Source organism: Haliaeetus leucocephalus, unplaced genomic scaffold, assembly GCF_000737465.1.
Source record: "Haliaeetus leucocephalus isolate CR32 unplaced genomic scaffold, Haliaeetus_leucocephalus-4.0 Scaffold251, whole genome shotgun sequence".
Lineage (NCBI taxonomy): Eukaryota > Metazoa > Chordata > Aves > Accipitriformes > Accipitridae > Haliaeetus > Haliaeetus leucocephalus.
Genome location: NW_010972687.1, coordinates 298,162 through 313,221, shown reverse-complemented (window position 1 = coordinate 313,221; position 15,060 = coordinate 298,162). Strand labels below are relative to the sequence as shown.

At 36.0% G+C, this 15,060-nt stretch overlaps 1 protein-coding gene across 1 annotated transcript in view; it reads left to right on the top strand.

The window, feature by feature from the left end:
• PCSK5 (proprotein convertase subtilisin/kexin type 5) overlaps nt 1–15,060 on the top strand; it is a 255,130-nt gene that overhangs the window by 225,371 nt on the left and 14,699 nt on the right. The window contains exons 25-27 of the mRNA XM_010568726.1: nt 2,798–2,840; nt 3,668–3,810; nt 5,639–5,839. Coding sequence (XP_010567028.1) covers nt 2,798–2,840; nt 3,668–3,810; nt 5,639–5,839 — 387 coding nt within the window. The remainder of the gene's footprint in view (nt 1–2,797; nt 2,841–3,667; nt 3,811–5,638; nt 5,840–15,060) is intronic.

Genomic DNA, 15,060 nt, shown 5'->3' with positions numbered 1-15,060 from the left:
GGTAATTGGAGAGGGGGGGGGGGGGAGGAGGGAGCAGGAGTATCAGTTTATTACAGACAAGGAAAGAAACCAAATTACTTTTTCTATTAACTCTAGATGATCTTTACTTGTCTAAAAGAAAGTCACAGAGGACTTGTTTGTGTCTGAGGCCTTATATTTTAAAATGGGTTGAATGTTGTTTCCATTGCTATCAAGATCACTTTTGTTTCTGTCTTCAAAACAGTAGCATAGGCTCAAATAGTAGAAATCAATGCAAATGGAAACTGTAAAATATAGATAAAATATTAGCAGTTCTCATGACAAGAAGTCCTTTGGAGCATGACATACCAACCAACACACTTTATGCCACAGAGATCTCATCATTTTATGGGCAAGTTAAGGTCTCAGTGAATATAGGATGTTTGTTACTGCTAGTCCAAGAATTGATTGTGGCAGATTTTAAAGGAGCCACTGTTGAAGAACTGCACATATATATCCACAAAATTCCCTAGACTTAGTTAACTTATAATTCATTTCCAAGATTTTGGAAACATAGCATGTGTTAAATATCAAATTCGCTATTACAGGAATAGTTCCATATTTAGTTTTCTCTCTGCCTGCTATCAGACAGTTGTCCTCTTTGCATTCCTTTCTAAACTATGTTCATTATTCCTCAACAGTTTAAATTCAGAAACTATGGCTAAGAAGAGAAGGTGGTAGAGCTTCTATTTAGTGGATATGTCTTTACGAGAAAGAACAATGGTTCAGTAAGAGTTGATAAATAACATAGTATAGTAGACAAATTGGCAAATTAACTTCAGCCACACTGGCCCAATGATGTTTTCATTTTGCAAAATTGTCAAGAAATTCTCCCCCCACCTCCAAAATCTTAGGTTTGAAGAAAGACTCAGTGCATTCCCAAGTGAAATACAGCAAACCAGCTATTCATATGAAATTTGTGGCCTTCAAACAAGGTATTTACTATTACCACTTCTGTCTAAACCTTGTGTAAGCAGCAGAATGCAAGTGCTATTTGTGATGCATTTTTTTTCTCTCTCCACAATATGTTTTCCAATCCACAATCTAAACAAACTATTTCTACCCATTTGTTCCTAGATACTTTCTCTTAGATCCTAAACCAACTCAAAATACATGGTCTTTACTTATTACTTAATTTTTCTAATCTCTTTGAGAGGATAACCAGACATTGTGTGTATGTTTGCAATTACTGCCGAGATCTGTCTCAAATTGAGCTATATAGATAGTCATCCATACAGGCAGAACTGAGAGGGCAGTTAGGTAAGAAAAATGTCATCAGAACCTCCCACAGGCAAGAGGGGAAAGAGTCCTTTCTTCGTAAAAGCCAGAAAGTACATGGAGAGTTCGTTACTAAAGCTGCAAGCAACTCCAGCAGTTTTAACAATGTCTCTTTGATGTGTACTCTATTCTTTGAATTAATGAAGCATAAGAACTGTATGTGCCAATACTAAAATAATTTTCAAAAGGTATAAGTACACTTATTTATCATCATATCAACCTGGCTCCTAACAATACTGTATAAACACTGAAAGTTAAAAAAACCACACAAATTATTTGGGAAAAGAAAATCTCAGGAAGTGTCCTCATTCAGAAACAATATTAGAGTTTCAGAAATCATTCAAAAAGAAGCCCTGGACAAACCACATGTCTTTTATCTGGAAGTAAAGGAATACTTCAGAGAAAATATTTTCATATTTTAAGAGTATTTCCTGTCAACATAAAATCTAATAGAAATAATACTAGATCAGGTGATTGCTGTTTCTGTTTGTGCTCTAAACAGTAAAGAGAATATTTTCACAGATCTGCAGCATTTCTGAGTAAAACTTTACACCTCATAAATAAATTGCTAGAACTACTTGCAAAACCAAGTGCATGTTGCCTAACAAGTTTGCATGTGTAAAGTGTGATTTATTGTAGACACAGTTCAAACAGACTCAGTGAAAATTTTGCCCTATGAGTTCTATTAATATCAAAAATAATTTATAGGCATTTCATAGTAAAACAGTTTATAAATACATTTGCCCAGGTTGTTCTGTTTCCTTCCATTCTGCTCCTTTGGGGATATTTGAGTAAGGTGAAAGAAATAGAAAGCTAATAGAAGATAATGGAAGGTTACAGAAAATATTCTTCTCTTCATGTGAGCATAAAGCCATATTCATCATTGTAATAGTTTTAAGTTTTTTCTTTGAAATTTTCTGTTCACGAAACAAAATTTTTGAATGCAAAAATTAATTTTCTCATGAGAGAGTTTACCCAAAAGCCCCCACCCACCCACCACCCCCATACAGAAAGGTGTTGGTCTAGCTCAGGATTTTTAAGATTAAACTGATTACTTACATGTTTTTGAAAAGTTTGCTTTTATAGGTGCCAAATATTTTTAACTTATCTCTGCAAAAAATAAAGAAATAGGGTGAAACTATGGATTTGGCTAACTTAGAGTCTCCCTTTAAGATTTCATTTTGCCTAACCTAAACTCCTGGGAAGGTTCTGCTTTTCAGACCAGCACTTCCTAAGCACTCAGCACCTTCTAGGTACCTTATGCTGAGGACTCCAAAGTAACAAGTCACTGCAAAAATACAGGCCAGAACCTGACTGTGGAATAGTTTATCATCTCAAAAAAATGTAAACAGAGATTCAGAGACAATAATGTTCTAGTTATGGCTGTAGTGATTTTAATGTAAGAAATATTAATATAAAAAATGGTGTAGCAACAATTCTTTCTAGCATTCTGGTTTTAACTCTGAATATTATTCACATAATTTCACATTTTTAATTTCAGGTGAGCCAAGAATGTGTATAACATGCATTCAGGACTATTATATGTAAGTATAGCTGTATAGCTTTTCAACACTATACATTTTTCTAAAGCAAAAATGCTTCACTACATAGAGCTGTGCTGTATACATTATTCCATTCCTTTTAAGTACTGCCTATCTCAGAAGAGTAACTTCAGAAAAAAGCCTCAGGAAGTGCTGAAAAATTAGCCAATCGCTCACTATCAAGGCCTTTTAACTTATGGACTGACGTGAACTTTGCATATGTGAAGAGAGGAATTTGAAACAGAAAGGGTCTAAAAGTTAAACGGTACCTCTGGATTTGCAGCTAGCATGCTCTTAGTATATTGCATCCAGTTCTGGTATTTGCAGTTCAGCAGAAACACTTAAAAATGTAAGGAGGTTAAGCAAAGGAAAAAATACATAGATTAATTGAAAGTTTAACTTAAACAGAGGGAAAAGAAGAACAATTAAGAGATCTCTGTAAAAATTACTGTGACAAAAAGAAAATGTTGATAAAAAGGCTATTCAATCTTTGGCATTGGATTATATATTTTTACAAGCAAACAGCTCTTTACAAACACAATATAGTAATTTCTAATTAAGCATGCATTCATTTTTGTGCCTACATTTAAAAAGAAAATCAAATCAGTTTTGCTTAAGAACCCTGAGATTAGGAAACATGACTTGTTAATATTTGCCAGTTGAATAAGTAACATTACCACAAATACACTTTGAATCCTTCATTAGAGGAATCATTTCTGTTCATTAGGATGAGAATAGAGCTTTACCATTACCATACATAGAAACATACAGAAAACAAACTCAATGACCTCAAAAGAAACTTACTAATGATGTTCTACTTTATCTTACAGGTATAAGCAACATTGCTTTAAATACTGCCCAGAAAATACTTACAGAGATGAAAGTTCTCTGCAGTGTAGAGAGTGTCCTAGCAACTGTGATAGCTGTGACAAGGACAAGTGTGACTCATGTAAGGAAGGCTTTTATCTCTCAGGTAAGCAAAGTACCAAGTATGGCATATATACAGAAGTATTTCAGACTTTTTCTTTAGAGAAGGAGTCTGGACTCAACTTCTCAAATTCATTAATCTCTTCTATGGCAGACAGTGGAGGCTGAGGGGAGTTAGCACTTTGCAGAATCAGGTCCTTTGCATTAACATAAGGTGGTTATGTTAGCCAATGATGCCATTTGGTTCAAAGGGCTCATATATTTGACTACTGTTGTGGTTTAACCCCAGCCAGCAATTAAGCACCACACAGCTGCTCGCTCACTCCCCCCCAACCCAGTGGGATGGGGGAACAAATCAGAAAAAAGTAAAAGTTGTGGTTTGAGATAAAAAACAGTTTAATAGGAAAGAAAGGAAGAAAATAATAATGATGATGATGATGATGATGATAATAATAATAATAATATTGCAATATACAAGTGATGGACAATGCAATTGCTCACCACTCACCAGCTGATGCCCAGTCAGTTCCCAAACAGTGATCCTCCCTGCTGGCCAACTCCCCCCAGTTTATATACTGGGCATGATATCACACGGTATGGAATACCCCTTTGGCTAGTTTGAGTCAGCTGTCCTGGCTGTGTCCCCTCCCAACTTCTTGTGCCCCTCCAGCCTTCTTGCTGGCTGGGCATGAGAAGCTGAAAAATCCTTGACTTAGTACAAACACTACTTAGCAACAACTGAAAACATCAGTGTGCTATCAACATTATTCTCATCCTAAATCCAAAATGTCACACTATACCAGCTACTAGAAAAAAAATAACTCTAGTCCAGCAGAAATCAGGACAACTACATATTCGTACTTTTTGTTTGTTTGTTTGTTTTCAATGCATTTCCACTCTTTTGGGAAAATATAAAAAATATTGTATTTGATTCAGACTTTGTGAAAGGAGAGGGGGTTTAACTCACAGAAAGACATGAAATTGTTTCCTTACTATTTGCAAGTCTAGTTTTACTTTGACTTTCAAGTCCACATAAAGTAACAAGTCTTAAACTCTCTGAAACGAGCTCAGTTAAACTCACTAAATTCCACATCAGATTCACACAAAATTAGGAAGCTCTTAGCTTTCATATGAAGCCATAAATCAGGCAGGTCCTGTTCAGACATGGTGTCAAATACGAATCACAGAAAATCCTGAGGTTATGGTATTCTTGTGCATTGCCTGCTGAAGGTGCGCAGTAGTGGAGTACAAAAGCATCATACTCATGGAAATCTCTGTGATCACAACCTGAGGTGAGCTGGTGGTCTACCTTTTTTTTAATTGAAATTGGAAGAAGCTCAAAAAGCTATCAGTGTAACAACTTCTAGGGGTTTTGCTGCAGTATGCCAACCCTTAAACTGAATCAGATTTACCTGAGTTTAGCTCTATATTCACCAGAAAGTAGAGATTCAGCCAATCCTCAAAATTTTTATATATCTAACAATCTTAGGGAGTTTTGAACTTAAACTTTATATTGGGCCAGTATAATCATTGGGATTCAGCCATAACATTTTTTACCCAGATTTGGACTTCCATAAGATTTGTGTGTGCCAGGATTTAGGATGTGGATGAAAACCCACCTAGACATAAATTTAAGTGCAGATTGGTTTGAAGTTCATGAAGTCTGCAAAAGCAACTGAGCAGAATTTAGGTTTTATGCTAAAAAATTAGAGTTTATATAGCTACAAAAGGTTTCATGGGTTCTTATATACTCTTTTTTTTTTTCTGAAACCATTTCTTGCTGGAGACAGAGAGATGCTATAGCTGAGGTACCTCCTTGTCAGGATTGACAGGGTCAGTAGACACCGTGATGTCAGGCACTGTTTCTGTTGCAGATGGCACATGTGTGACTGAGTGTGGAGATGGCTTCTTCACTGATGACATCTCTAGAGAATGCGAACCTTGTCACAGGAGCTGTGCAACGTGTGTTGGGTACAGCTATCAGAACTGTACTGGGTGCAAAAACAGTTTCCAGCTATTTCGTGGGCAGTGTCTGAATCCGAGAAATTCTCCACCCAGTGGGAAGTTCTGGAGTGGTAAGTTGCAACAGATCCCTTAATCTTTTCTTTTTCTTTGAAGACTGCTAAAGATTTTAGAAAGAAGATATCAAGATCTTGCAGCTTGAGTGAAACTGCACTTTCGTCAAACTCATTGTCATTTTAAAAATATACTGACCAAAAATACTGGTTTCACAGAGTGAAATGCAACTTCCTGCAAATAGCGTGACATTTTAATACAACTTAGGTGTTCCTTATCTGAGAGTTATCTTATCTGGATAGATAAAAAATTTAAAAATAAAAGATAAAAATATGAAAAAGATAGATAATGCATTAAGGTACTAGGAGTTCCTTATCTAAAGTACTGGGGAGCCTTATAGGCTATGTTTTAGACCAGCTTTGTGGCTATTGATTCCCTACAGAGAAGTGAATGTAAGTTGGAGGAAATGGAAGATAATCAAATATGCGTCTCTGCATGTGTGTAGTGTGTGTTTAAAAGCAAGCTCCCTTCTTTTCCCTTCTCTCCCCAGTGTAGGCATTTGCCACCATCTAAGGGACCAAACACAGGCTGTAGAACTACATTCTGGAGTTCTTGCCCTACCTTGGCCATTTCCACAATCTTCACAAAATAGTCGATTCTTTATTGGTGCCCTCATATATAGCATCAGAAAAACAATTCTCTGTTAAAAAAAAAAAAGCATGTGGAAGGAAAATGCTTTTAAAATTTAAAGCTGTTGAAAGGAATTATTTGTATTAATTTTTTAAATTATTTTCCTTCATAAGCATCTTCAAATGCATCCCAGTACTATCAAAAATTTCTTAAGAAATTGTTAAATGAAAAGTGTATAGTAGAATATTTGTCTTTCCCATTATGTCAGTTATATAAAGTATAATTGAATAAGTTATGTTACCAAATGAGGCAGTGCTAATGGTGAATTGAGTACCCATCACACAAATTAAATCTCATTTGCTATGAATATTCATTCTTTTCAAGTGAAACTTGTGCAGCACACGGAATCTCAATAGTTAGGATTGCAAGTGGCACTTTTTAATTGTATGTACACCATACCCTCCAACAAAGGGAAAAATTTCCTCTGGAGTTTCAATAGCTGCTTTGCTGATCAATGTAAACAAAGAGAAAAGTCAGTGTCATGTAATGCTTTCACTCTCTTTATAGTGATAAAGCATCAGCTGGAATAATACATTCAGTTTTAGGCACAGTGTTTAAGGAAAGAAGTGGACAGATTAGAGAGGAAACAGTGAGGATTACCAGAAATCTAGGGAAAAAAATTATTTACAATGAAATGTTGAGATAAATGAGTGGCTTGGGACTAAATGAGAAAGCTAAGAGGAACACAATCACAAAGAAGAATGGAATAGATTGGGTCTCTGTTAAGAGCGGTAAATAGGAGTCAAAATGCAGAAAAGGAGTTTTAGATTTGGCATTGGAAAAAAAGAGGATTTTCAAGTGGAATAATGGAGTAATAGTAGAATCTTTGAGGAGATTTGGGGATTTCCATCACTAGTGGCCTTTAAGACCACAGGAAAAGTATCTGACAGAGATGTTTATTAAGTGCAGCAAGACACTAGATTACTTAAGGTCCCTTCCAGCTTTATTTTTCTATCAAATACAAATTTTCTTCTGATTCCTATGTCTTTGATTCAAACACATCAAAGAATGACTATCCTTAGATCTGTATGACCTTGCATTAAAAATTAAAATATACTAACAAATATTTTCAGAAAAAATATTGACCATTTCTATTCATTGCCTACCTATGGAGAAACATTGTATCAAAAGAAATAACATTTCTTCACCTCAGAAAAAGATTGGAGAGACCTAAAAAGGAGAAGTACTAATAGGAAGTTGGTCTCCTCCATGTATTTCCTTGTGTTTCATCCATATGAATTAAGTATTTTTTTCAATTTAAGACTCTAGATCAATGCCATGGAAAAAGCACATCTGTAGTTTGATCTACCTATTGGTTATCTTTTCCTCATGCTGTCAAAAAAGGGGATTCATTTTCAATTTTTTTTTTTTTTTTTTTTTTTTGAGCAGGCAGGTGATGCAGTTCTGAATATATTAGCATTGCTGTGCTGTGAAACCTCTTTCTCTCCATCTTGCATACTATTTCTCCTTCCTTTCAGTAGTTAAAATACATCTTACTTAGGAGCATTTCAGACTGTAAGATACGTCTCAGAGCTGTACTGTCTTGAACATTAATGGCTATTCCAAAGTCACAGAATTCCTGCTGCAGCTGGTGATGGGAGCCCAGGGAACCTGGCTGGAGGGTCCTCATCTTCTCTTGGATAGACTTGCTAGGATTCCCACAGTGTGGCAGCAGCTGTGCCATGTAACTGCTGAGAAAGTGATGTTGAACTTCATGATATCTTGAGCCTTTTCTCACCAGGTGGCTTCCAATGGTAATAACCTTCAAGTCAAAATGTTAATGAAGTTGTCAGTGTCTTTACTGAAGTTACACACTGAATAACTACATTTATCAACAGTTTGTGAGGTTTCTTGCTCAGATACTGTAGGATCAACTGGTTCTCATAACAGTCATTTTCATTTGCTAATTAACAACAAAATCTAAATGGTTGACTTTTTGGCTAGAATATCACTCTTTCACTCATTTCTTTAGAGGATGCATTCAAGAGGCAAATATCAGCTGAATCCAGATTTCCAGCTGTGCCATCTATATTTGAAATTCTCATTCAATGCTGAAGATCCTTTACAAAAAAAAAAAGGATTCAAGCAGGACAAAACCACATTTAACTCTAGCAGTACATCACACCAATAGGGTAGTTCCTAGTTAGAGACTGCACTACATTTCACACCCTGATAATGTTTCAAAATATGTGGATAATTTTTAAAGAAAAATAAAAAAAAAGAAAAAGAAACAGAGTTTCACAATCTGTTACAATTATTTTCCTCATTGTCATAAGCTTTCTGAAAACAAATAAAATTTAGGAGAAGCAACCACTGCCTTTTATTGCTTGGTTCAACAGTGCTGTAGGATCGGTACAAGAACTGACAAAATGAAAACCTATCTGTACTCCTTGAAACTTACTGACAGTGAGGATGCTGGCTGGCATATCTGTACAGAAAAACTCCCTAGGTCTATGCTGTAATTTACTACAGCATATATTATCTGCATGTAAAGAAGCACATATTCCATTTTGAGTTTGCATCAGAAACAGACCTCATTCCAGATCTTCTTAACCATTTCTGTAGGGCCTCCTCTTTTCCATTACTTATTTTAAAAAAGATTATGGGGACAGAGAAAATACTTTTTCTTTCATACATGGGTGCAAAGTCATGGCACCTTTCCAAGTTTTTCACTGCTTCCTCTGGACAGATCTCCAAATGTTTTATCCCAGTTTACTTTTTATGTTCTTTAGCTTCTTTAAAGCTACTTTGATTTTCTCCAGAGTTATTTCTTCTTAGCAAAATATAAGGATCTTCCATCTCATCTGCTGTCAAACTCAGTTTCTGAGGGTAGCCTGTCATGCAGCATGGGCATGGTCCAAGAAGCTTGTCCATTCTGCAGGGGATATTAGAATAGTTCCATCTTTGTTCACCAGCCCAGTGTGGGCAATACTGTGGCTGAAATCTGGCTTTTGGCTCTCATCCTCTCTGCCTGTTTATCAATATATGCTTCTTCCACTGGGTGCTTAGTGTCCTCAACACATTTACATTGGTGCAGCACCATGGCAGAGCTGCCTCTGAGCTTCCGTGGGCTGAATTAAAGAATCTAATTAGAGAATGCAGGCCAGACAATTATTAGTCCTCCCACTTCGGGGGATTGAGCTGGGCGTGGGGGCCAAGTATGAAATAAACAACCTCGCCCCTGTCATGGGAACGAAGATGAGATTGCACCAAGCTTATCCTCAGCACATGCCCTGCTCCAGACAATGCAGAAAGACAACGCAACTAGGAAGATAGCCAAAATTTCCAAATCCAGTAGTTTACATCAGCTTTTACCACATTAGCGTTCTATTTACTCTTCTTCTTTAGAAATGTTACTAACAGAGAGTTGAGGTATTAGACCTTGAACTGTATTTACAAATAATGAAGCCATTTCTCTTTGGCTCTTCCAGCCACATGGATTCAGTGGATTCCTCTGTGGTTTTAGTGACTGTGTTGATGTGCAGTATGGAACAAAGTGAGTTTGGGGAAATAAAGACTGTTGTTTTGTTTGGTTCCAAGGCTAACATAAATTAAAGGGCAGCACATCAGAGCCTGTCATGAAGAAACCACCACAGAGTCTGACTTTCTTTGCAATTTGAGAGACTAGTCCATCTAGGTAAGGATCAAACCTTTGTGAATGTGGAATACACTTTTTTTCCATGTTTAAGCTTTCACTTCTATTTCTTATGCAAGGATAAATGATAGATCAGAATTTTTATGAGCACACACCCCAAAAACCAAAACATTCTATAAAAAAACAACTTTCTAAAATTATATTTACTGTGGGGGTATACTTTGCTGGGCAAACAGTTCAACTCATATCAGGAATCATTAATAAGTTATATCCAGGTCTGAAATAATGAAACAGACCATGTTTGTTATCCAGGCTTTTTAGAAAGACAGGGCAAGCCAAGAAAGTGGGGAAAAAAAAAAAAGAAAAAAAACAAGGGAGATTGAGCTCTGTGTTTCTAGCGTGAAACATCTGTATTTTATCTCATGTACCAGATGATGAAATTACTTTGGAAGCCAGGAGACACACTAGTGTAAGCTTGATTCACCAAGTGAATACACACACCCTTTCAACTTGATTAGATGTTTTGCAAGTTATGGTCAGGTCTTCATTCTGCCTGTTCACTGTAAATACCGCACCCTAAAAACTTGTTCATTCCTTGGTTACATGGTTTAGTCTACCACATTCTTCTGAAGAGTACAAAAGGAAAAAAATGGGTATGGAATGAGGTCTGTTTCTGATGCAAACTCAAAATGGAATATGTGCTTCTTTACATGCAGATAATATATGCTGTAGTAAATTACACAGCTAAATAGCAGCTGGTTCTGTTTACTGTTACATATCACCCCCAATAGTAAGAGCAACCTCCCACAAGCAGCCATTGACCAGCTACATCCATCTTGCTTATTTTCCTTTTCCTAAATACGGACAAAACAAAAACTGTAAAAATGTACTGTTTGAGAGAAAACAACAATTCAGGCTTTAATAGAATTATTTAAAAGGACTTTAATGCAGCTATGCAGATATACGTATAAAAGTCTCAGAATATGGAAGGGTAAAAAAGGAATGGGGTGGGTGGAAGATTGTAGAGAAATCATCAGCAGGAGAGAACAGGTGATACATAGTCTTCCAAATGTGAAAATGTTATTACATTTAGACTGCAGAATTAGAGCACCATGGGAAGAGTTAGGAGACCTTTTAAGCATCATCCATTCGTGAAATTTTGGGTTGCTAGAGGCAAGCAAAAATGATTCATTACCCTATATGTTCTTAGGCATGCCAGTTTCATATTCTAGCTATTTGTTTGTAAAGTAATACTATGGTTGTTACAAGATAACCAGATTGGGAATGAATGGTTATTGGGGATTGTGATTTACTTCTCAGCACTCCTAAAATTTCCTTAAATTTAAAGTTTACATAAGTCTTCAAAATGGGATATGTCTAGTATTTTATTACAGATGTATATTGTTTTCATTATGTTTTACCGTGTCTATGTAATTGTAATTACCTCATACAGATACGTAACCTGTTTTTGTGGTTTTGTTCTTGGCTGTATCAGTTTTGCAAGGCCAGTGCCACATGCAGAATAAAATCTAACTAAGTAGCATCTCAACTGGATCACATTCAAATCACATCTCACTACACAATGTAAAAGCTAGGCAGGTCACCTTCTAGAAGGAATAAGCTTGCAGTTACAAACAGCCATGGCACTTCATTTCCTTTTGCATTCCTCACTGCAGCAATTGCGCCATGGTCCAACAATAAAATATACTATAAAAATACTCTCCTTGTAGAAGTCAATGTTTAGAAGCTAAGAGTATTACAAATATACACAGGGAGCTACTTTGATAGCAACTTTAAAATGCAAGTTCTTAAGTCCTCCTTTTACTCATAGAAAAGCATGAATAAATAAGATTTAAAATGAAGAAAATAAACTATCCTTTATCAGTCTGAACACTTACTGTTTGCACTAGTTGGCAAAAAGATCCATCGTCCATAAAGAGCAGGTAGAGAGAACAAGGTGGATAGCACAAAGAGGATAACTATATACTAGTAAGAACTCTTATAGTGCAGTTGTGGTTTTAAATGAAATTAAGGAGGGACTATAAGGTACTTCAAATGCTATTACATTTAAAGGCATGTCTCTTCAAATATAACCATATCTCTGCTCATATGTCCTCAGGTTTTGTAGAGGGTTTCTTGTTTTTTGTTAATAAACTTTACATTTTCCAGAAGAAGTGGTGAGTGTGTCAAGAGGACCACACTTCTTTCCACATGGACTTATGTTTTTCACCCTGAATATTTCTAAGGACTCATTTAATCTTTCTCTAAAACCAGACTGAAAAATTCTGAGAGGTCAAAGTAAGATCATTTAAGCAAAAAGAAAGGAAATAGGGGACATTGTGTTAAATTGAGCTAAAATTTCACTCATTTTTTCCTTAATTCAGTTTGGGGTCACAGTTAAAGTCTTACAGTACTAGGTTTCAAGAAACTCAGCCATTGTCTCATTCATGTTGCACAAGCCCAAATGAGAAAAGAAAACAGAAAAAAAAAATATTTTTCCATCTTCCCACACCCTTCCAGTTTGATAATCCCTTGAATAGACTGAATGGACAAAAGCACTATGGTAGCTTCAGAGCTGCAGTAAACCTTAGGTCAAGAAATGGCTTAGTGTGATTCAGTTTCTCAGTTTCTAGAAAGGAATAGGAGAGACTTAGCTGGGTGTACGTCAAAGTTGTTACTCATTCTGACAAAGACACAAGAATCAATGTGACATTGAGTCAGATTCTGGCCTGAATAGAGTTTAAATAGAAGGCGTTTTCATTTGAAAGAAAAACAAACTAAAAAGAATATAAGCGTAAGGATAAAAACAGCTCAGTAGGTCTGAATAGTTCATATGTTTTGGCCTTTAAAAAAAGAAGAGCAGAACAGTATAGTAATAGAATACAGTGTTTTTTCAGAGTCAATGTTCCACTTTTAGAATATGGGTGGTTTACAACTCTACATCACAGACTTATGGCTTCTACATTTACAAGTTTCATTTGCAACCATAAGAGCTACAGACTGAAATTTTAAAGGAAAGCTTGTTGGATCCTCAAGTACAGAATGGCATCCTTTAGTGGAAAGCAAAATAATACAGCCCAACAGCTAAAACCAGTCATTTCCAAGCTTTCCATTTATCATCAGTCCAAAGACCAAGGAAATATATTTTGCATGATCATTTTTCAGCTTTGTAAGGCTATTCTTTGGAAAGTTCTGGTTACATTATTGGAAATAGTGTGCACAGGTTTCCATAAACAAATCTCTTGCATCACATTTGCCCATTTGGGGAACTTTCTGCTATGCAAGAAAATTACATTTAAAAGCTTCACATTATTCTAAATGTGTGTTGGGGTTTTTTTTTAGGAAATGAAAGCCTATTTCCAGTCAGTAAGAGCTTTATCACAGGAACAACTCGTTAAAAGAGTCCAGAATTAAAAAAAAAAAAAAAAAAAAGTTAATTGTAAGATTTCTTCTGTCAGTACTGAAGTTGGGGCATTTAAGTGCTTGTATTTGGAAACGTAAATGTTTTCTCCCGTGCCAATTATCAGAAGCCCAATTGCTTGTGTACATTCCCCTCTGGTGGCGACTAGCAAATATTACAGAAAACAGCAAATGCTGCCAAAGGGGCAAGGATTAAATGGAAATAAAAAGTACTTCACCAGAAAAGATCTTTATTTTTAATTGTAAGGCTTGAAATGTTTTTGAAACAATGAGCTCGTTTAAACATTCTTCAGCAGTAGTTAACAACTTCTCTGCTTAACCTTACATTCCTGCTATTTATTTTTTATATTACACCAACTCTCTTGCCAGGATCAAGGTCCTTCTCCCCTGGCAACACATACTTCAGTAATATTTCTGGCTTGCTTCTCCACACACATAAGTGGTATTAAATTACAGCACTTAAAACTACCCAGTAGGGATTTAAAAAAAATAAAACGTAAGCCAGGGTAAGGTAGCTGGATGCAAAGCTGCTGAAAAGGGAAATGAAAATTTTTATTATTTGCTGCATATTTAGAAAAAGGCCAATGACATTTTCAGTGGGAAAATCAGAACTCTGTCTTGAAAAATTCTGAAGGTTTATCAAAGCAACGGATGGAGGAATGGAGGATGTACAATGGCAAGCAGACATCAGGAATAGATGGTCTTTCTTTCAGCCAAGATTCTAGAGACAAAGTGAAAAACATTAATTAAAAAAATACTGTGCAATATATCATCAATTATTCAATTTTCTTTTTCAGAGAGTACCAAATGACTAGTCTCTAGAAGGGAAAAATGTTAGGATTTGCAGGCCAGTGGGGATCTTCTCTCAAGAGCAGAAAAATAGAGAAAGTCTGCATATTTAAGGACAGGAAAACAAAAAATATATTAACACCAAACATCTAGCTTTTCTGGACAAATCCTTGTATTCTTACAGATGACATAAAGGACACTCTTTAAGGATTTGTTCAATAATGAAGAGTGAGGAAAAAACATGAAGCTAAGGAGTAGGCTCTCCAAAAAAATATTGTGGCAGTCAATTTCTGCATCTCACAAGAGTAAGCATTGTCACCAGCAAGTTACTTTGAGGATTATTTGGATAAGCAAACTGAAAATGCCTGTGTGCTATATGGTTAGGTACATCTAGAGGCTTGACAGAGGCTTGACCTGCCCTCTACACTCAGGGGCACTTAAAAAGACTAGAATCCTCTTGGAACAGCATGTTGTAACCTGAAATGTAGAAAAGAGGTTTTCGGCAGGGAAAAAGGCCATAGAAAATATGTCAGCAAGAGACAGAAAGGATCTAAACTCACAGGACCTGCTATTGCAGAAAGCCCTACAAGATATCTGCATCCACACACTTAAAAGGGCTAAGAAAAGCAGAACAAAATGCTCATTCTCCTCAAGAAGGATGAAACTTACAGGCAACTAAAACCGGTATTTTAAAATTACTTTGTAACTCTAGCTCTTCACTCCCTAAACTAAATTACTATTAACCTATATGTAAATATAGCTTATATATAAATACTGCAAAATACA